Source organism: Mastigoproctus giganteus, chromosome 4 (genome assembly GCF_048544385.1).
Source record: "Mastigoproctus giganteus isolate SK-2022 chromosome 4, ASM4854438v1, whole genome shotgun sequence".
Lineage (NCBI taxonomy): Eukaryota > Metazoa > Arthropoda > Arachnida > Uropygi > Thelyphonidae > Mastigoproctus > Mastigoproctus giganteus.
The window spans coordinates 153,332,587-153,356,036 of NC_143578.1; the positions used below are offsets into that span (position 1 = coordinate 153,332,587).

Below are 23,450 nucleotides of genomic sequence, written 5' to 3' on the forward strand. Positions count from 1 at the left end.
TAGCTATGTTTTTTGGGCCCTTAGGCAAGAAATCATTTTGAGCCCCTTATCTATCTAGACATTAAAAAAGTTTTCCTCCTAGTGATATTTATTCAAGCCAATGGGAGAAGAGGGCATGCAGATGTAGGAAACCACCGGTGGTGCCTGAACCAAAATACTATGCCACTACTATGCTGTAGTAGTTTTAAGGCGAGATGTTTTTTCGGCCAGGAAGCAATTTCAAAGATATAGGTCTCGTGATATAGAAGAGGCTAACTATTATAAGGAAATATACAGGTGTAAAAGGAGGGAATATCATAGGGCTATTTATCAGCATAAGTTAAGATCATGGCAGAATTTGGTAAGAACTGCAGGAAACAACTTAGTACTTAGGAGACAACTTATACAGTAGTCCATAAGGTAACCCTTGGGGACTACTGTATAAGTTGACCATTACTAAAAAGATAGAGCAGGATGTATTTCACACAGTAATAGTAGATGGTAAGGAAACATTTAGTTGGGAGACAACTATTAAAGTTGTCATAGACAAACTGTTTCCCGAGGATTGTGTAAGTAACGATACTCTTGAACAGTGTGAGATAAGAGCAGATAATAGAGATTATGTCAACGATGAGAATATCTCTCTTTTTGCAGCAGAGGAGTTACTTGTAGTCAGTAAACAGATAAATGTTGATAAGACTCCGGGGATTTATTTAATTGAGAACAACAGTATCAGTAAATTATTAGCATTAGCATTAGTAGAGGCATTTGATGCAAGAAAGCAAGCTTATGCAGCATCAGCCAAAAAATAAAAAAAATAAAAAATAAAATAAAAATAAATAAATAAATAAAAAATAACCACTTCCACTTCACCCCTCTGTTCGTTCGAAATACCTGTCCAGCTGAGCCTTAAACTTATTTTGGCTATCAACTTCCACGACAAGGGATTGAAGTCTATTCCAGCAACCAACCAACCACCCGCTGGCAAAAGGCAAATTTCCTCACGTCTATCCTACATCTGGCTTTCCTCAATTTGAATTTATGCCCTCTCAGGTGATTATTTTGAGCAAGAGGAAGAATCCCATCAGCATTGAGCATGCTCAAACCATTCAAGGCTTTATACACCTCTATCAGATCACCTCGCCGGTGCTTAGTCTCCAGACACTGTAATTTGCAAAACATAAGCCTTTCTTCGTAAAAGCATCCCTTTGTTCCATTCACTAATCTTGTTGCCCTTCTCTGTACTCGTTCCAGCATCTCTACATCCTTCTTGAAATGAGGCCTCCAGACCTGTATACAGTACTCTAGGTGCGGTCTGACCATTGCCTTATACAAGGGAATAATCACTCCTTATCCCTGCTAGAAAAATTCCTATATATCATTGACAATACACCATGAGCTACTCTTGCAGCCCGTCTGCACTGCTCAGAAAACTTCATATCTGCCTGCACAACCACCCCCAGGTCCCTTTCATTCTCTACCACTGTCAGTGTAGTACCACAGAGTTGATACGTTGCTCTGGGGTTGCTGTTTCCCATATGTAGTACTTTACATTTGTCAATATTAAACTTCATTTGCCACCTCTCAGCCCATCTGCTCAACCTTTCCAGATCCTGTTGCAGTAGCATAGTGTCAGTAGTGTCCTTGACAACCCTGCCAACCTTCGTATCGTCTGCAAACTTGGACATTAAGCTTGATATACCATCATCAATATCATTTATAAATACAGAAAACAATAATGGACCCAATACTGAACCCTGAGGGACTCCACTAATAACATTAGTCCACGATGAGCAGTGTCCATTGATTACCACTCTCTGTCTTCTCCCCCTCAACCACCCCTTTATCCATAGCAGCAATTTGCCTCCAATGACACACTGCTCCAATTTGTGCAGCAGTCTTCCATGTGCAACAGTATCAAAAGCCTTTCTAAGATCCAAGTATATAATATCAAAGTTATTCCCTGCATCCAGTTCTTTTGTGAACTCATAGTATCATAGTGTCCAATCAAATTGGTCAGGCAAGACTTCCCCTTAACAAAACAATGCTGTGTCTGAGCTATAACTGAAGTCTTGTCTAGATGATCCTGCAGTGCTTCTTTAACCAGTGCCTCCACTGATTTTCCAGGAAAAGAAGTTAAACTAACAGGTCTATAATTACTTGTGTCGCCCTTTGATCCTCCTTTGTGAATTGGGGTCACATTTGCACATCTCCAGTCCATGGGTACTTCCCCTGAGTCCAAGGAAGCTCTCATAATTATGGCTAAGGGTTTGCTTACTTCCTTTGCTGCTTCCTTTAATATAACTGGATAGATCCCATCCACCCCAGGTGCCTTTCTTGTATTTATCTTCAACAATTTCTCCTCCACTTTACTCTCAGTTATTACAAGATTCTTTAGCTTACTGCCAGAGTTGAATACACCTCTGGCATTCCCCTCGCTGAATAACTCCTCATGTGTGAATGTCGATGCAAAATATTCATTTAGTTTGTTAGCTACCTGAGCAGGATCATCAACAGTTGACCCATCGATATCAAGTGGACCAATGTGATTCATCCCCTTCCTTCTAGAGTTTACATAAGTAAAGAACTCTTTGTTGTTTTTCTTTGCATCCCTTGCCAAAGATTTCTCGTAATCTGTCTTCACCTGCCTAACCTCCTTTGTAACTTGGTTACAGATCAACTTGTATCTATCATAGGCTTCTGTGTCACGTGTTAATTTGTATGTATCCCATGCATTTTACTTCTCTGCCATATGTCTCATTAGTTCATCTGACATCTACTTAGGCCTAAACCTTGAACTATATTTCTTAGTTGGTATGTAAAGCCTAGTAGCTTCCAAGATAAGTTCTTTGAATGCTTCCCATTTTGAATTTGCTGTTGGTAACATCATCAGTTGGTCCCACTGTATAGAATTTAAATACTGTCTCAGTCCATCGTATTCGCCTTTACGAAAGCAATAACCCTTCCCTTTACCCCTAATGGTAGTTACCTCTTTGAGTAATTCCCACTTCAGCACACTGTAATCACTGCCACCTATTGGTTCATTTACCTGCAGATTCTTAATGCATGAAGAATCACTAGTGATAATCAAATCAAGAGTATTACTCCCTCTAGTTGCCTCCTGAACATGCTGATGTAGAAAACAATCATCCAATAAATCCACAAAAGCCTTGCTAGTGTGTGAGTGACCAGCCCCCCAAATTCCAGTAAATATCTGGGAAATTAAAATCCCCCATTATAAGACTCTCTGATTTACTGGCCCACTCTGTCATAGACAAACTGTTTCCCGAGGATTGTGTAAGTAACGATACTCTTGAACAGTGTGAGATAAGAGCAGATAATAGAGATTATGTCAACAATGAGAATATCTCTCTTTTTGCAGCAGAGGAGTTACTTGTAGTCAGTAAACAGATAAATGTTTATAAGACTCCGGAGATTGATTTAATTGAGAACAACAGTATCAGTAAATTATTAGAGATATACCCTCCAGTTCTGCTTAATATGTATAACAAATGTCTATTGGAAGGCACATTTCCTGTTTTCTGGAAATGTGCTCTTCTGAAATTGTTGCCAAAACCAGGTAAAGAAAAAACAAGCGCCAGGAGCTTTCGATCAATATTGCTGTTACATAACCTAGGCAAGTTGTTTGAGAGATTGATTTTCCAGGATTAAGTGAATTTATGAATTTACACCACATTGAGTTGCCATTTCAGTATGGTTTTAGAAAATCCAAATCTACTGAGGACACGATTAATGATTTAGTGCTTTACGTTAAAAATTCTGAACCAATGGCTTAAATTGAGACAAACAGTTTGCCATAAAATAGCATTTGCAGATGATCTGCTTATGTGCGTGTCTGGTAACTCAAGAAGGGATACTGAAGAGAAGGCTGCAATGGTTCTTCAGAGTCTAACATCATGGGCTACTGTAAATAAATTAACAGTTTCAGAAGAAAAAACAGTTGTGATGTTAGTTAAAGGTCACCTTGATATCAATCGACTACCAAAAGTTTTGTTAAATTGTAAGCAAATTAAATTTGTTACCCAAACTAAGTATCTAGGTGTTTTATTAGATGCTGGGTTAACTTTAGTTCCACATCTGAATTATTTGATGAACAAAATTAAGCGTTTTAGTGCAGCAGTAATACGGATTTCTAGATCAGAGTGGGGGTTACGTAGAACAGTTTTATATCTTTATTATATGGCAGTTTTTCTGCCAGTAGTGACTTATGTATCATCAGTGTTGGTAACTTGTGTGAATAAGGTTAAGTTTAAAGCCAAGTTAAATTCTGTGCAAAGAACAATGCTGTTGGCAATTCAGAGGGCTTGCAGAACAGTGTCAACAAATGTCCTGCAGGTATTAGCGGGCCACATGCCGTTAGATCTTTTTATAATGTATAGAGCTTTCTGTTACCATATTAGGAAGCGTAATAATTTCACATGTTTAAACATTGTATGTGACCTTAACACTGATGCTAAGGTTGAAAAGAAAAGAATATATGCGAAGTTAATGGAAATCTGGCAAGCCAGATGGACGGTTAGTATTACTGGTGCGGTCACCAGACATTTTATTCCAAATGTTTCTTTTTCATGTTTTAAACTGAACAAGTGGTTTTTTCTTAGTATGGAGACTTCTTTTTTGTTAACAGGGCATGGTTCTTTGAATAGTAAATTATATTATTTTGGATTAAAATCAAACCACTACTGTGTATGTGGTGTTGAAGAAACTTGGTGCCATGTATTGTATGATTGTTTGTTGTATGAGAATTACAGAGCTCAGACTTCCTACCCAACTCCATTAAAGAATGTAATTAGTGATTTGAGATATGGAAATGAAAATAACTACTTGTCAGATTATAATAAGTTTGTTGCTTTTCAAAGGTTTGCTATTTCTGTATTTCTAAAAAGAAGACAGTTATCAGCCTGTTGTAAACTAAAAGATGTTTACTGTATAGAATTCCCCCCCCCCTCTCTCCCGCCATCCTATTATCCTGTTTTTTTTTTTTTTTTTTTTGTTTGCTGGAACTGTGGAAGTTAACATAGTGTGGGATAAATTGCCAGGGTGAGATTTAGGTGGGGAGTAGAGGGTTTTTTTTTTTTTTTTTGTTTGTTTGTTGGCACTGTGGAAATTAACATAGTCCGGGAGAAATTGCCATGGTGAGATTTGGGTGGGGGGTAGAGGTTTTTTTTTTTTTTCTTTTTTCTCTCAGGCTTGGGGGTGGGATTGGTGGCGCCCTCTGGTCTAGCACTTCCACCAGAGGGTGCGGGAATTTTGTGCAGTCAGCACAGACAGTACAGTTCACCTTTTGAAGTTGTCTTCTCCACATTCATAAGGACAAGCATCAGGTAGCAGTTATCCTAGGTGATGACTGCTCTCTGGTGGCTAGGTATCCTGTATAAGGATAATAAAATGAAGTATATTAGGTGGATTTGGACAAATGTCTAGGGGCCACCAAAGACAATAATAATAATAAAATAAATAATAATGCTGCAGTGGTACCTAAATGAATTTGGGATGATGGGTTGGTCACTGCAGTCTCATTTTCTGACAACTAAATACTAAATCATCCAGATTTTGTCCATATGACTACTGCATTTGCAGATTCACAAAAGGAAGTTTTCACACCTGTCCTAGCAAGACTTGCACAAGTTTTATTATATAGAACTGCAACTAAGCAGAATTTGGCATTAGTTGATATGACTTTGATATCTGCCATGTTATCAGAAGTTGCAATGAATACTTCTAAAAAAAAAAAAAAAAAAAAAAAAGAACTCAGGTAACTGAGGCAATTGTGTTGTCATTGTCTGTTCAGTTAAAATAAATTCTCATAGTTGTCTACAGAATTATGCTATGCCCCGTGTTGCTTTACTCCTTCTAGAAACTTGAGTAATATTGCCCCTTCAAATGTCAATGCCCCTTACAATTTGTAGTTTGGTGATTGTTTATAGACTATTTATAATTAAAAAAATATAAATATATATATCAATTATTTATGAACCAGTTACCTTGTATAATCCTCTAGTTGGTTTTGACTTTTTAAAATTAACAAGATGATGATGACAGTGCCACACAATAAGGTATCAGTTCTGAGCTAGTTGTTCTCTCTGCCTGAAACAAGCTAATTTTATCAACTTAAAGTCTGTATGACAGAATTTGTCATGGCCATCAAGGTCACAAACTTAGAATTTTAAGGGTGTAAATATCATTGCAAATCTTAACAGAAATCAGTATTAACAGCTTATAAATTACTTACTTGAAGAAAGAACTCCTCCATTAGAAGCAAAGTCCACTTTCGATGTAGAAACCATCTTTTACTAGGATGACTGATATCACAACAGTGAAGAACCAGAGACAAGGCCTTTGCTTTATCAACTCTGAAATTTTATAGAGGAAAAATAATTAGCTAAAGTCTGTCACTTTACATTTATATGAAAATTATTAATTTTATCTGCTGAATGTGTCTTCAAATATTTGTGTTCAAAATGAAAGTTTCTCATCAATTTCCTTCCTACCCAACTCCAGTAAAATGGTATAATTTGAAAAGTTGTTCAGCTAGAATTTTTTTTTCCCTAACTCCTGAAATTTCAATCTCCATCATGAATTTAAAAGTGAATATTGGAAACTTAACCAAAAATAAAAATTCTAATTTAGTTGCATATTCAAATGTAAAGGATGAATCACAAAAATTAAACACAATACAAATATCAATTTTAAGCTAACAAATTGGGATAATATCAACAAGGACTTATTAACATCAGGCTGAACAAATTATTTTTAATTAAAAAAATCTGCTGACCAGTTAAGAGCTTAATATAAAATTATAAAATATTATTGGATTCGCATTAGCATTAGTAGAGGCATATGATGCAAGAAAGCAAGCTTATGCAGCATCAGCCAAAAAAAAAAAAAAAAAAAAAAAAAACAACCCCTTCCACTTCACCCCTCCGTTCGTTCGAAATACCTGTCCAGCTGAGCCTTAAATTTATTTAGGCTATCAACTTCCACAACAAGGGATGGAAGTCTGTTCCACCAAACAACTACCTGCTGGCTAAAGGCAAATTTCCGCACATATATCCTACATCTGTCTTTCCTCAATTTGAATTTATGCCCTCTCAGGTGATTATTCTGAGCAAGAGGCAGTATCTCATCAGCATTGAGCATGCTCAAACCATTCAAGGGTTTGTATGCCTCTATCAGATCCCCTCGCCAGTGCTTAGTCTCCAGACACTGTAATTTGCAAAATTTTAGCCTTTCTTCGTAAGAGCAACTCTTCGTTCCATTCACTAACCTTGTTGCCCTTCTCTGTACTCATTCCAGCAGCTCTACATCCTTCTTGAAATGAGGCCTCCAGACCTGTATACAGTACTCAAGGTGCGGCCTGACCATTGCCTTATACAAGAGAATAATCACCTCCCTATCCCTGCTAGAAAAATTCCTGTATATCATTGATAAGACACCATGAGCTACTCTTGCAGCCCATCTGCACTGCTCAGAGAACTTCATATCTGCCTGCAAAATTACCCCCACGTCCTTTTCATTCTCTACCACTGTCAGTGCAGTACCACAGAGTTGATACGTTACTCTGGGGTTGCTGTTTCCCATATGTAGTAACTTTACATTTGTCAATGTTAAACTTCATTTGCCACCTCTCAGCCCATCTGCTCAACCTTTCCAGATCCTGTTGCAGCAGTATAGCGTCAGTAGCGTCCTTAACAACCCTGCCAACCTTTGTATCATCTGCAAACTTGGACATTAAGCTTGATATACCATCATCAATATTATTTATAAATACAGAAAACAACAATGGACCCAACACTGAACTCTGAGGGACTCCACTAATAACATTAGTCCACGATGAGCAGTGTCTATTAATTACCACTCTCTGTCTTCTGCCAGTCAACCATCCCTTTATCCATAGCAACAATTTGCCACCAATGCCACACTGCTCCAATTTGTGCAGCAGTCTTCCATGTGCAACAGTATCAAAAGCCTTTCTAAGATCCAAATATATAATATCAAAGTTATTCCCTGCATCCAATTCTTTTGTGACTACATCATAGTATCCAATCAAATTGGTGAGGCAAGACCTTCCCTTAACAAAACCATGTGTCTGAGCTATAACTGAATTCTTGTCAAGATGATCCTGCAGTGCTTCTTTAACCAGTGCTTCCATTAATTTTCCTGCAACAGAAGTTAAACTCACAGGTCTATAATTACTTGTGTCAGCCTTTGATCCTCCTTTGTGAATTGGGGTTACATTTGCACATCTCCAGTTTGTGGGTACCTCCCCTGAGTCCAAGGAAGCTCTCATAATTATGGCTAATAGATTGCTTACTTCCTTTGCTGCCTCCTTTAATATAACTGGATAGATCCCATCAACCCCAGGTGCCTTTCTTGTATTTATCTTCAACAATTTCTCCTCCACTTTACTCTCAATTATTACAAGATCATCTAGCTCACTGCCAGTGTTTACTTCATCTATGGCATTCCCCTTCCTGAATAACTCCTCATGTGTGAATGTAGATGTAAAATATTGATTTAGTTTGTTAGCTACCTAAGCAGGATCATGAACAGTTGAACCATCAATATCAAGTGGACCAATCTGATTCATTCCCTTCCTTCTAGAGTTTACATAAGTAAAGAACTCCTTGCTGTTTTTCTTTGCATCCCTTGCCAAAGATTTCACATAATCTGCCTTCGCCTGCCTAACCTCCTTTGTAACTTGGTTACAGATCAAGTTATAACTATCATAGGATTCTGTGTCACATGTTAATTTATATGTATCCCATGCATTTTTCTTCTCTGCCATATGTCTCATTAGTTCATCTGACATCCATTTAGGCTTGAACCCTGAACAATATTTCTTAGTTGGTATGTAAAGCCTAGTAGCGTCCAAGATAAGTTCTTTGAATGCTTCCCATTTTGAGTTTGCTGTTGGTAACATCATCAGTTGGTCCCACTGTATAGAATTTAAATACTGTCTCAGACCATCGTAGTCGCCTTTACGAAAGCAATAACCCTTCCCTTTACCCCTGATGGTAGTTACCTCCTTGAGTAAATCCCACTTCAGCACACTGTGATCACTGCCACCTAGTGATTCCTGTATCTGCAGATTCTTAATGCATGAAGAATCACTACTGATAATCAAATCAAGAGTATTGCTCCCTCTAGTTGCCTCCCAAACATGCTGCTGTAGAAAGCAATCATCCAATAAATCCACAAAACCCTTGCTAGTGTGTGAGTGACCAACCCACAAATTCCAGTCAATATCTGGGAAATTAAAATCCCCCATTATAAGACTCTCTGATTTACTGGCCCACTCTATTTCCCTGTACAGTTTCTTATTATACTCATCAGAGTCATTAGGCCTATAGCACACTCCTACTCTCAATTTTGATCTCCCAATGCTTATTTCACACCAAACTGGCTCGACACTGCACTGTCCAGCGATGTCGACTGGCTTCACTTCCTTGGATTTTATGTGTTTCTTGACTAACAGCATAACCCCTCCTCCCTTCCTATCCTGTCTATCCTTTCTGTAGACGTTGTACTCCCCAAATTCCAGTTCTTCATTACTGATATCTGTGTGACACCACGTCTCTGATATCCCAACAATATCCGCCTTTGGTGCTTTGAGCAATATCTCAAATTCATCAAATTTATTAACCAAACTCCTAGCATTGGTGTACACACAAGTATACATGCACCTGTTCTTTTTCTTAGCTACCCTAACACAACCCATGTGTTTACTTGTACCCCGATGACTCCCAGCAGTCTCTGAAATATCCTGCATCTTATTTTTCAGGCTGCTACTCATTCCAACAGAAGCAGTGCAAGAATCACTTTTACCTCTGCCAGTGGCTACTGTTAATCTATTAGTCCTTGTATCCCCCCAATCTAGCAGTTTTCCGATCCACCTAACACTGCCTCGATAGCATCAGCAAACCTTCTTGCACCCTTTCTATTTAAGTGTATCCCATCCCTGTAGAAGCAGTCTCTCCTGTTAACAAGTACACACCAAGCTGAAAAAATTTCTACCCCTTGAGCCTTGCACAATCTTTCGAGGGCCGAATTGATCGACAGGGCTCTCATCATATACTCCCTCCTATCGTGTCTGGGCAGAATTGCAGACACTGTCAAATTCAACCCTAATTCAGGGCTTTTTTTCAACAGTGACCTGTACTTTTTAAGTAATTCCGCTGGTAATTCCATCCTAAGAAGCAGCAAAATTTGGTATGAAATGATTAGCTGCCAAAATATTTTCTCTCAAAGTTAGTATTAGTAGTGAGAAAATGATGCAATGAAGCAAACTTATATAGCATCAGCCATTAAAACAAAAGAAAAAAAAAATATACCCACACCTCCAATAAATAATTTTTCCAATCCTTTAAATTTATTCATACTACCCACTTCACTAACACAAGGTGGAAATTTATTTTAACAATCAATTATCCTCAGGCTCAAAAAAAAATTTCCAGACTTCTAACCTACAACCATCCCTTTCCTAATTTAAATTTATGTCCACTTCTTTGTATGGTTGGAGAGTACCACTGGTGAGGTCCAAAAGTTTCTTCTTAGAATGGCACACTATAGCTGTCATAGCTGAAGCACCATTAAATTTAAACAACAACAGTTCCTTGTTGGAATCTATTACTCCACCACATTCCATGTTATGGTGATGTGCAGTGAATAGACCAGACGTGACCAAACTGTGCAGCTCTTTGGAACTTGAACTGTATCTCCCAGAGAAATGTAGACTGGAAAATATATACCTCTAAATAACACTTTAACAAATAAAAAAAAAATAAAAAAAAAAACACAAGTAGCAACCAAATATTTAATGATTTCAATACCAATCAGCATCAGTATTTTTTCAAGAAATTTATGCAGAACTAATGTAGATGACTGTATCTTGCCTTAGGAAAATACCAAAAATTCCCATAAACAATTATAATGCCTTTATTTATGGGATGTTTCGCTACTGGAAAAGGCATGTTTTCTTCCCCAGGACATCCATTCCCCTACTTTTTAACCCTGTGTTATTTATGCAAGGTCAATTTGATCTCAAAAATATTTCAGCAATTTGTGGTTCATTTACTCAGTCCACAGCTGAAATTCCTAATAGCTAATTCCTAATTAATCAGAAATTCTCTGTAGAAAATTCCAGAAATGTTTGTTAATTATTGCAAATTTAAGAAAAATTCATGTTAAACCTAATTATATGCACATGCTGATTGGCATATGTCATGATGAGTTATTGATAATAAGTTTGCTTTATTACCATGTGATTTCCTCCAATCAGTAATGCTCTCTGGTTTTGTGACATAGTTGCATTGTCTAGAATCAAGCTGTTTATTGCGCACACTTCACATTTCATGCAGTGAGTGCTCTTGTTACTGACATACTCTGGTCTATTCAAAGTGTATGTTGAAGCTTAGTTTTCAAATTTGCATTTGCTTGTTGACATGTCCAAAGGGAGTTTTAATTTTCAAAAATTAATTTAAAAATATGCTTTTAATATAGAACATGGATTTTTCACAGTTGTGTTCAGAAAAGATTGAATGTATAGGCAGAATCAAAAAAATGAACAATTTTGAATTATATTTTGCTGATTTTTCCAATTTTCATATACACACAGAATAATTTCATATTTTCTTGTGACTGCTGATGGATTAAATAGATCCCAATAGTTTAACGAGAACTATATATGAAAATAACCATAAAAATTTAACTTCTCCCTTCTTTTATGGTGGGTTATAATATGGCAGTATTTTCATAATATGCTACTTTTTAATAAAATAATATTTTAATAATATTATTTCATAAAATTCTACTAAAATAATATTTTCATAATATGAGAAGTCTAGCTTCCTGGGCTTGAAATCCAGATAAAAGGATGTAAGTGCCAAGTGGGCTACTTTTGGTAAGCAGAACTGCTGCTGTGGGATGAACCATCAGGAAAAGGTTTGTAAATGTTAAATGAAACTATTAATCATGATTACAGTCTGAAGAGTAAATTTTTTTAAATAAAATTCATGTATCTGCTTCAAAACCTTGTGGCTCTTAAGTCACTTCAAAATATCGAAGATTACCTTGTGTGACTCAAATCCTTCAAAGGCTATCTTAATAATCCTAAGAGCCATATATGGCTCTTAGGATTATTAAGTTTGGCCATCCCTAGCATAAATTGAAAAGGATCATTATTTTGTATATGTTATTTTTGTGCATTCTCAGTACATGAGTCAGTAGGACTAGTCTTAAGTCCCAGATTTTCTTTAGAGAACTCTGGAGTGCTGTTGACTACTATGATTGCATATTGGAGTTATGAGCAAAAGTAGTGTATGTGTTTCACAATTAGGCCCTTATTATGCATTACATACATCCTATTTTAGGCTCCAAAAGTTATAAAGACCTTTAGATTGCTGGTTTGGAATGTGCACCTTGTATAACTGGCAGCAGTAAAATACCACTCCCAGGAATTTATCAGATTTGGAGGAAGACAAGAACATACCCTGTGAAATACTGCAAGATTTCAGACAGTAAGATTGTGGAAGAAGTTGCACTGGAAGACAGGTAACAAGAAGACATGCCCACTTGTCAGGTATTTTGCAGTTTGAAGTAAGCAGGCTCAGTTTTCATTTAATTTTTGCCAAATTTTTGGTTGCTGTTGGTGTGTGATTCCTGTGTGGAAATTAGAAAACGCCTTTCTGAAGGATTTTTGGAAAAATATATAAAGTAAGTATATATAAGTAAAATATTATCTGAACACTTGTTGCACTCAAGTTTTGCAAGTAAGTTGGGATGAAGTCGTTAGAAAAAATATTTAGAAAAAAATATTTAGAAAAACTTTTAGAAAAAATATTTGGATTTCCACTGATGAAACAACCAACGCTATGGACAAGATAATGACATGGCTCCAGTGACATAATCACCAGAGCCATGTCATTATCTTAAATACGTTTTAAATACTTGAAAAAGCAAATGGCTCAGCACAGTTGTTGCTCACTTGTTTTAAAAAGTCCTTTCTGTGCTTTGCTTGGATGAATTAAGCATGAAAAACATTTTAACATTCCTGATCAATGCAGTTCCTTACATGAAGAAAGCAACAGAAACTTAAAATTCCTTTACCTTAATTACTTCACATGATTAGTTGCAGAGGAAGCATATAGTTTATTTCCAACATATGGAAATAAACTACATGCAGATTTATTGCAAGATGTCCAATAGCAAGACTATTTTGAAAGCTTGATCATGGTGTTCAAGAAACTTGCATTGCCTCCTCAACCTGTTCTTATTAAATAGGAGACATGGATCTCTGCTGCAGTTTACTGTGCAACAAATTTTGACAAGATGAAAGGTACTGCCAACAGTATGGATTTAGAGAATGTGTCTTTAATATGCATCATGAAACAACTGCTGCTGCTGAAGAAGTTAATCCACAATGATTTCCCATTCACTATTGCTCACTTTACAAACTTACCAAATGATGAAGACTTATAGAAAATAAATAACATTGCCAAGATTACTCAATTACATTCTGTTGTAATTGATAGGTATCACTTACTACTGTGATGACTCAGGACCCCCTGAATCAATACTGATAAAAAAAAAAGTTTCTAGGTCTTCAGGACCCAGGTATGCAGTTATGCTATTTTCCTGGAATCACACATTATTATCAAAAAAACTGAAACTGGTGTGTAAAATGTGCAGTGTAATTAATTAAGCCTGGAGACCTGTTCTGATTTAACACTGTATCTGAAATAGTCTTCTTGTGGAACTTTTCCCATGGAGCATGAAGGACTGTTTGAATTAAATGAAGAAAATGTGCATATATTTTGTTTTGTGCTGCAAAAGATATAAAAATTTTGGAAATTGTTTTGGGAAACTGATCTTTAATGCAGTTGGCAACTATGGCATATGATGAGAGCATATGGTATATGATGAGAGCCTTGTCGATCAATTCGGCCCTGGAAAGATTGTGCAAGGCTGAAGGGGTAGAATTTTTTTCAGCCTGGACTGTACTTGTTAACAGGAGAGATTGCTTCTACAGGGATGGGATACACTTAAATAGAAAGGGTGCAAGAATATTTGCTGATGCTATCGAGGCAGTGTTAGGTGGGTCGGAAAACTGCTAGCTTGGGGGGAGACAAAGACTAATGGATTAACAGTAGCCACGGGCAGAGGTGAAAGAGATTCTTGCACTGCTTCTATTGGAATGAGCAGAAGCCTGAAAAACAAGATGCAGGATATTTCAGAGACTGCTGGAAGTCATTGCGGTACAAGTAAACACATGGGTTGTGTTAGGGTAGCTAAGAATAGAAACAGGTGCATGTATACTTGCGTGTACACTAATGCTAGGAGTTTAGTAAATAAATTTGATGAATTTGAGGTATTACTCAAAACATCAAAGGCAGATATTGTTGGGATATCAGAGACGTGGTGTCACACAGATATAAGGAATGCAGAACTGGAATTTGGGGAGTACAACGTCTACAGAAAGGATAGACAGGATAGGAAGGGAGGAGGGGTTATGCTATTAGTTAAAAAACACATAAAATCCAAGGAAGTGAAGCCAGTTGACATCGCTGGACAGTGCAGTGTTGAGTCAGTTTGGTGTGACATAAGCATAGGTAAATCAAAATTGAGAGTAGGAGTGTGCTATAGGCCTAATGACTCTGATGAGTATAATAAGATACTGTACAGGGAAATAGAGTGGGCCAGTAAATCAGAGAGTCTTATAATGGGGGATTTTAATTTCCCAGATATTGACTGGAATTTGTGGGTTGGTCACTCACACACTAGCAAGACTTTTGTGGATTTATTGGATGACTGTTTTCTACACCAGCATGTTCGGGAGGCAACTAGAGGGAGTAATACTCTTGATCTGATTATCAGTAGTGATTCTTCATGCATTAGGAATCTGCAGATAAATGAACCACTGGGTGGCAGTGATCACAGTGTGCTGAAGTGGGATTTACTCAAGGAGGTAACTACCATCAGAGGTAAAGGGAAGGGTTTTTGCTTTCGTAAAGGAGACTATGCTGGTCTGAGACAGTATTTAAATTCTATACAGTGGGACCAACTGATGATGTTACCAACAGCAAATTCAAAATGGGAAGCATTCAAGGAACTAATCTTGGAAGCTACCAGGCTTTACATACCAACCAAGAAATATTGTTCAAGGTTCAGGCCTAAATGGTTGTCAGATGAACTAATGAGACATATGGCAGAGAAGAAAAATGCATGGGATACATACAAATTAATGGGTGACGTGGAAGCCTATGATAGATATAAGTTGGTCTGTAACCAAGTCACAAAGGAGATTAGGCAGGCAAAGGCAGATTATGAGAAATCCTTGGCAAAGGATGCAAAGAAAAACAGAAAAGAGTTCTTTACCTATTTAAACTCAAGAAGGAAAGGGATGAATCAGATTGGTCCACTGGATGTTGATGGTTCAACAGTTGAGGATCCAGCTCAGGTGGCTAACAATCTAAACGAGTATTTTGCATCTACATTCACACATGAGGAGTTATTCAGGAAGGGGAATGTCGTAGGTGAAGTAAACATTGGCAGTGAGCTAGATGATTTTCTAATAACTGAGAGGAAAGTGGAGGAGAAATTGTTGAGGATAAACATAAAAAAGGCACCCGGGGTGGATGGGATCTATCCAGTTATATTAAAGGAGGCAGCAAAGGAAGTAAGCAAACCCCTAGCCATAATTATGAGAGCTTCTTTGGACTCAGGGGAGGTACCCATGGACTGGAGATGTGCAAATGTAACCCCAATTCACAAAGGAGGATCAAAGGCTGACACAAGTAATTATAGACCTGTTAGTTTAACTTCGGTTCCAGGAAAATTAATGGAGGCACTGGTTAAAGAAGCACTGCAGGATCATCGGGACAAGAATTCAGTTATAGCTCAGACACAGCATGGTTTTGTTAAGGGGAAGTCTTGCCTGACCAACTTGATTGGATACTATGATGCAGTCACAAAAGAACTGGATGCAGGGAATAACTTTGATATTATATACTTGGATCTTAGAAAGGCTTTTGATACTGTTGCGCATGGAAGACTGCTGCACAAATTGGAGAAGTGTGGCATTCGAGGCAAATTGCTGCTATGGATAAAGGGATGGTTGAGTGGCAGAAGACAGAGAGTGGTAATCAATGGACACTGCTCAACGTGGACTAATGTTATTAGTGGAGTTCCTCAGGGTTCAGTGTTGGGTCCATTGTTGTTTTCTGTATTTATAAATGATATTGATGATGGTGTATCAGGCTTAATGTCCAAGTTTGCAGACGATACAAAGGTTGGCAGGGTTGTTAAGGACACTACTGATACTATGCTGCTGCAACAGGATCTGGAAAGGTTGAGCAGATGGGCTGAGAGGTGGCAAATGAAGTTTAACATTGACAAATGTAAAGTATTACATATGGGAAACAGTAACCCCAGATCAACGTATCAACTCTGTGGTACTACGCTGACAGTGGTAGAGAATGAAAAGGACCTGGGGGTAATTGTGCAGGCAGATATGAAGTTCTCTGAGCAGTGCAGACGAGCTGCAAGAGTAGCTCATGGTGTCTTGTCAATGATATACAGGAATTTTTCTAGCAGGGACAGGGATGTGATTATTCCCTTGTATAAGGCATTGGTCAGGCCACACCTTGAGTACTGTATACAGGTCTGGAGGCCTCATTTCAAGAAGGATGTAGAGCTGCTGGAACGAGTACAGAGAAGGGCAACAAGATTAGTGAATGGAACAAAGGGTTGCTCTTACGAAGAAAGGCTTAAGTTTTGCAAATTACAGAGCCTGGAGACTAGGCATCGCCGAGGTGATCTGATAGAGGTGTACAAGGCTTTGAATGGCTTGAGCATGCTCAATGCCGATGGAATTCTTCCTCTTGCTCAGAATAATCACCTGAGAGGGCATAAATTCAAATTGAGGAAGGACGGATGTCGGATAGATGTGCGGAAATTCGCCTTTAGCCAGCGGGCAGTTGGTTTGTGGAATAGACTTCCATCGCTTGTTGTTGAAGTTGATAGCCTAAACAAATTTAAGGCTCAGCTAGACAGGTATTTCGAACGAATTGAGGGGTGAAATGGGAGTAGTGGTTGTTTTTTTTTTTTTTTTTTTTCTTTTTTTTTGGCTGATGCTGAATAAGCTTGCTTTCTTGCATCATATGCCTCTACTAATGCTAATGCTAATGCTAATGGCAATTTTTGTATGTCACCTCATTACTACAGTCCTATATCATTATCACCATGTGTGTGAAGATACTTATCTTTCAAAACCTTTTTTTTTTTTCCTTCTGTGTTAAATGTTTGTTTTCCTTGCAAACTCTTGCTGACCCACCAGGAGTTTGTAAGGGAAAACAATGGTCTGGAAAACAGGGTGAGCAGTCAAAATGATTATATAAATACTGGAAGTTACTATAATATTATGATTTCCTTAAGTTTCAACACAAATATACAACACTACTTGAGATTCATAGCTGAAAATATGAAATGAAAGAAGGAAGATGCTGTTTTTCCTATTTGTAATAAAAGTGACGCCAAAATATGCTTTAGGACAATTAGAGTACCCTAGCGTCAATATTCATGTGATAAACAGAAGAATATTGAGAGTTTCCCCAAGAAATGTTTTCAGGAATTAAGCATCTGCCATGTAACAAACAGTTCATTTCCTCAAGGGAAACTGAAGTTTTAAATAACTACAGAGTTATGAAGAACTATGTCAACCTTTCTCTTCCTCTGCCCTGCACACAAACAAACACACACCTGCCATAGTTTCACAGTATCTTTTGAAAATATCTCTTTTTAGTAATATTTGATTTTTCTGTGTTGCTTTCTTATGTTTTAGATAATTTTCTCAATATTTAACAGTATCAGTATTTAAGAGTATTATTGTAGTCATTAATAAAAATACTATTAGTGTATGTAATAATTGTTCAATATTGATATTTAATTATTAAATGAAAAAAAATAACTGTAAATATAAACATTAATAACAATTAAATTCAGTTTTGAAAAATGCACAAAGTAATTTTTTAACTTAATAGATATAACGACTTAGATTTTATAAACATAACGTTATAACTTAACTTGATAGGAGATACGAAATTCATATAACCTAACTTGGTAGGAGATAAAACTCGATATTGAAAAAAAAAAAAATATATATACTGTTATAACCACATTGGGATATAAGTTGTGTTATATTTTTAAATATATTGAAATTGAATCGAAATCATTCCTCAGACAAAAGCAGCAAAGCAAAAGGCTAAAGGTAGTGGGAGAATGAGGGGTAGTGGTTGTCCTCTGAATCAATCCTTTTGAAATGTACTGCTTGTTTGATGTTTGTAGAGATATTTTATTTTATTTTTTTTTGTTTGGTAGTTATTGGTGCATCGGCTTCTGTGGCCATAATGCACCTCCCAAGGTTTTTGCAGTACTTTGATCCAAGCCCGAGGTGGGATTCGAACCCGTGACCTTTGGGTTGCCAGGCAGGCACTTTACTCACCTGGCTAGCCCGGTCGGCATTGTAGAGATATCTGGAATAGGACATGATATTGCCAAGGGTGGGTGCTCGATGTAAGGAGTGTCAGGAAATCATGTGCCGAATCAGTATTGTTATGGGCCTTTATGAGAGCTTGAAGAACAGGGTAGATGCCCTCAAAGGAATGAAAATGGGGGATCCAGCAAGCTCTCAGCTGCCCACATCAATGCCAGAGCTTGCACTTGAACATCAGTCAACACAGCGGCAATCCCAAGGCAGAATGCGCTGGTGTCACAGGAACTAGTTATTGTCAGTGATCTATCATCAGGGAAATGGGGAAATGTATACTGTGCAAAAGGATAGGTGGAACAGGACCAGTGTCTGCCAAAAGTTGATGTTGTAGGGCAGATATCATCTTTTAAGGGCACAAAAGGTGATATTGTTTTACACATTGCCACTAATGATATTAAGTGATGTGTATTACATACACATCACATAACAAGTACAGGTCAATGTTGCAAAAAAGCTGTGAGTTAGGGTTGAATTTGAAAATGTCTGCATTTCTACCCAGACATGATAGGAGGGAGTATATGATGAGAGCCTTGTCAATCAATTTGGCCCTGGGGAGATGGTACAAGGCTCATGGTTAGAATTTTTTTCAGCCTGGTTTGTACTTGTTAACAGGACAGACTGCCTCTACAGGGATGGGATACACTTAAATACAAAGGGTGCAAGAATATTTGCTGATGCTATTGAGACAGTATTAGATAGGTTGGAAAACTGCTAGCTTGGGAGGGGATACACAGACTAATAGATTAAGAGTATCTGCTGGCAGAAGTGCAAGTGATTCTTGCACTACTTCTGTTGGAATGAGCAGCAGCCTGGAAAACAAGGTGCGAGAGATTTCAGAGACTGCTGGGAGTCATCACGGAACAAGTAAATACATGGGCTGTGTTAGGGTAGCTAAGAATAAGAACAGGTACATGTATATTGTGTGTACACCAATGCTAAGAGTTTGGTAAATAAATTTGATGAATTTCAGCTGTTGGCCAAAACATCAAAAGCAGATATTGTTGGGATATCAGAGACATGGTGTCACATAGATATATAAGGAATGCAGAATTGGAATTTGCAGAGTAGAATGTGTACAGAAAAGATAGGAAGGGAGGAACGGTTATGCTATTAGTTAAGAAATACATAAAATCTAAGGTAGTGCAGCCAGTTGATATGGTTCGACAGTGCAGTGTTGAGTCAGTTTGGTGTGACATAAAAAACTGACAAAGCAAAATTGAGAGTAGGAGTGTGTTATAGGCCTAATGATTTGGATGAGTATAATGAAAAATTGTACAGAGAAATGGAGTGGGCCAGTAAATCAGATTGTCTAATAATGGGGGATTTTAATTTCCCAGATATTGACTGGAACTTGCTAGCAAGTTACAGTTAATATCTAGGAAATTAAAACACTCACACGCTAGCAAGGCTTTTGTGGATTTATTGGAAGGTTGTTTTCTACAGCAGCATGACCTGACTATCAGTAGTAATTCTTCATGCATTAAGAATCTGATAAACGTACCACAAGGTGGCAGTGATCACAGTGTGCTGATTTGGGATTTACTCAAAGAGGTAATTACCATCAGGGGTAATTGGGAAGGGTTTTTGCTTTCATCTCTGTGACAGAGAAATGCATGGGATACATACAAATTAACATGTGACACAGAAGCCTATGATAAATATAAGCTGGTCTGTAGTCAAGTCACAAAGGAGGTGAGACAGGCAAAGGCAGATTACGGAAAATCTTTGGAAAAGGATGCAAAGAAAAACAGCAAAGAGTTCTTTACTTATGTAAACACTAAAAGGAAGGGGATGAATCAGATTGGTCCACTTGATATCGATTATTCAACTGTTGATGATCCTGCTCAGGTAGCTAGAAAACTGAATGAGTATTTTGCATCTATATTTACACATGAGGGAGATCCCAGAGGTGTATTAAATTTTGGCAGTGAGTTAAATGATTTTGTAATAACTGAGAGCAAAGTGGAGCAGAAACTATTGAAGATAAACATAAGAAAGGCACCTGAGGTGGATGGAATCTATCCACTTATATTAAATGAGGCAGCAAAGGAAGTAAGCAAACCCTTAGGCATAACTATGAGAGCTTCCTTTGACTCGGGAGGTATCCAGTAGCATAGCTACTCTTTTTCGGGCCCGGAAGCAAAGAACATGTTCGGGCCCCTACTTAATTAATGAAAATTTCAAAAAGGGGAGACAGCCAAAGACGTTGGGCTCGTAAAGGGCCCGGGCCCAGAGGCAATTGCCTTGCCTGCCTACATGATAGCTACACTACTGGAGATACCCATGGACTGGAGGATCAAAGGGGGGACATTGGGAGGATCAAAGGGGGACACAAGTAATTATAGACCTGTTAGTTTAACTTCTGATCCGGGGAAATTAATGGAGGCACTGGTCAATGAAGCACTGCAGAATCATATAGACAAGATTTCAGTTATAGTTCAGACACAGCATGGGTTCGTTAAGGGGAAGTCTTGTGTGACCAATTTGATTGGATACTATGATGTGGTCACAACGAAACTGGATGCAAAGAATAATCTTGATACCATATATTTGGAACTTAGAAAGGCTTTTAATACTGTTGCACATGGAAGACTGCTGTACAAATTGGAGCAATGTGGAACTGGGGGCAAATTGCTGCTATGGGTAAAGCGATGGTTGAGTGGGAGAAGACAGAGTGGTAATTAATTGGACATTGATCTTCATGGACTAATGTTATTAGTGGACTTCTCCAGGGTTCTGTGTTGGGTCTCCATTGTTGTTTTCTGTATTAATGATATTGATGAAGGTATGTCAAGCTTAAGGTCTAAGCTTGTGGATGATATGAAGGTTGGCAGGGTTGTTAATGACAGTACGCTACTGCAACATGATCTAGAAATACTGAGCAGATGGGCAGAGAGGTGGCAACTGAAGTTTAACATTGACAAATGTAAAGTACTGCATATGGGTAGCTGTTTGTTTGTTATTTGGTTTTTAGGAGCATTAGCAACTAAGGCCATATTGCTCCGGGAATATGCGATGGTCATTCACTGACCTTTCCACATCCTCTGTATTTGGTGGTTATGAGTTCAAACCCCGGTCTAATCAAGAAGCGCGTGCTACGCACTGTGATACACACTGCTGCTCCTGCCCACTGGGCTACAGAGGTGCTATATGGGTAGCAGTAACCCAGAGTAACATATTAACTGTGTGGTAGAGAATGAAAACAACTGGGTGTAATTGTGCAGTCAGATATGAAGTTTTTTGAGCAGTGAAGATGGTCTGCAAGAGTAGCTCATGGTGTCTTGTCAATGATATACAAGAATTTTTATAGCAGGGATAAGGAAGTGAGTATCCTCTTGTATAAAGCAATGGTTAGGCCACACCTTGAGTACTGTATACACGTCTGGGGGCATCATTTTAGGAAGGATGTAGAGCTGTTGGAATGAGTACTGAGAAGGGCAACAAGATTAGTGAATGAAACAAAGGGTTGCTCTTACAAAGAAAGGCTTAAGTTTTGCAAATTACATTGTCTGGAGACTAGGCACCGGCAAGGTGATCTGATAGAGGTGTATAAAGCCTTGAATGGTTTGCGCAAGCTCAGTGCTGATGGGATTTTTCCTCTTGGCCAGATTAATTGCCTAAGGGGAAAATTCAAATAGTGGAAAGACAGTTGTAGAATAGATGTGTGGAAATTTCTCTTTAGCCAACGGGTGATTGATTTCTGGAACTGGGACTTGTGAGTTGTTCACTCGCACACTTGCAAAACTTTTTGCGGATTTATTGTATGTTTATCTTCTACAGTAGCATGTTCGAGAGGCACGCAGAGAGTAATACTCTTGATCTGATTATCAGTAGTGATTATTCACACATTAAGAATCTGCAGATAAAAGAACTACTGGAGGTCATCACAGTGTACTGATGCAGGAGATATTTAAAGATGTAACTACCATCAGTGGTAAAGGGAAGGGTTTTTGCTTTTGTAAATGTGACTACAGTGGTCCTCGACAGTTTTTAAATTCTATACAGTGGGACCAACTGATGATGTCACCAAGAGAAAATTCTAAATGGGAAGCATTTAAGGAAGTAATCTTGGAAGTTACTAAGCTTTTCATTCCAACTTTGATATATGGTTCAATGTTTAGGCCTGAATGGATGTCAGATGAACTAATGGAACTTGTAGCAGAGAAGAAAAATGCATGGGATGCATATAAATTATCATGTGACACAGAAGCCTATGGTAGATATAAGCTATCCATAATCAAGTCACAAAGGAGGTTAGGCAAGTAAAGGCAAATTACGAGAAATCTTTAGCAAAGGATGAAAAGAAAAACAGCAAAGGCTTCTTTACTTATTGTAAACACTAGAAGGAAAGGAATGAATCAGATTGGTCCACTTAATATCAATGGTTCAACTGTTGATGCTCCTGCTCAAGTAGCTAATGACTGAACAAGTATTTTGCACCTACATTCACACATGAGGAATTCTGTAGGGAACCGAAGGTTAAAAGCTTATCAAACCGTAACAGAGAGATAAATGATTTTGTAATAACTGACAGAAAAGAAGAGGAGAAATTGTGAAGTTAAACATAACAGAGGCACCTGGGGTGCATGGGATCTATCCAGTTATATTAAAGGAGGCAGCAAAGATACAATATTAGCATTAGCATTAGTAGAGGCATTTGATGCAAGAAAGCAAGCTTATGCAGCATCAGCCAAAAAAAAAAAAAAAACCCACTTCCACTTCACCCCTCTGTTCGTTCAAAATACATGTTCAGCTGAGCCTTAAACTTATTTAGGCTATCAACCTCCACTACAAGGGATGGAAGTCTGTTCCACCAACCAACCACCCGCTGGCTAAAGGCAAATTTCCGCACGTCTATCCTACATCTGTCTTTCCTCAATTTGAATTTATGCCCTCTCAGGTG

The 23,450-nt window shown here is 37.9% G+C and overlaps 1 protein-coding gene across 3 annotated transcripts in view; it reads right to left on the reverse strand.

Annotated features, from left to right (window-relative positions):
* LOC150087125 (dual specificity calcium/calmodulin-dependent 3',5'-cyclic nucleotide phosphodiesterase 1A-like) overlaps positions 1–23,450 on the reverse strand; it is a 769,106-nt gene that overhangs the window by 63,042 nt on the left and 682,614 nt on the right. For all 3 annotated transcript variants that reach the window (XM_090371825.1, XM_090371826.1, XM_090371824.1), the window contains exon 13: positions 6,233–6,353. In XM_090371825.1, coding sequence (XP_090227951.1) covers positions 6,233–6,353 — 121 coding nt within the window. The remainder of the gene's footprint in view (positions 1–6,232; positions 6,354–23,450) is intronic.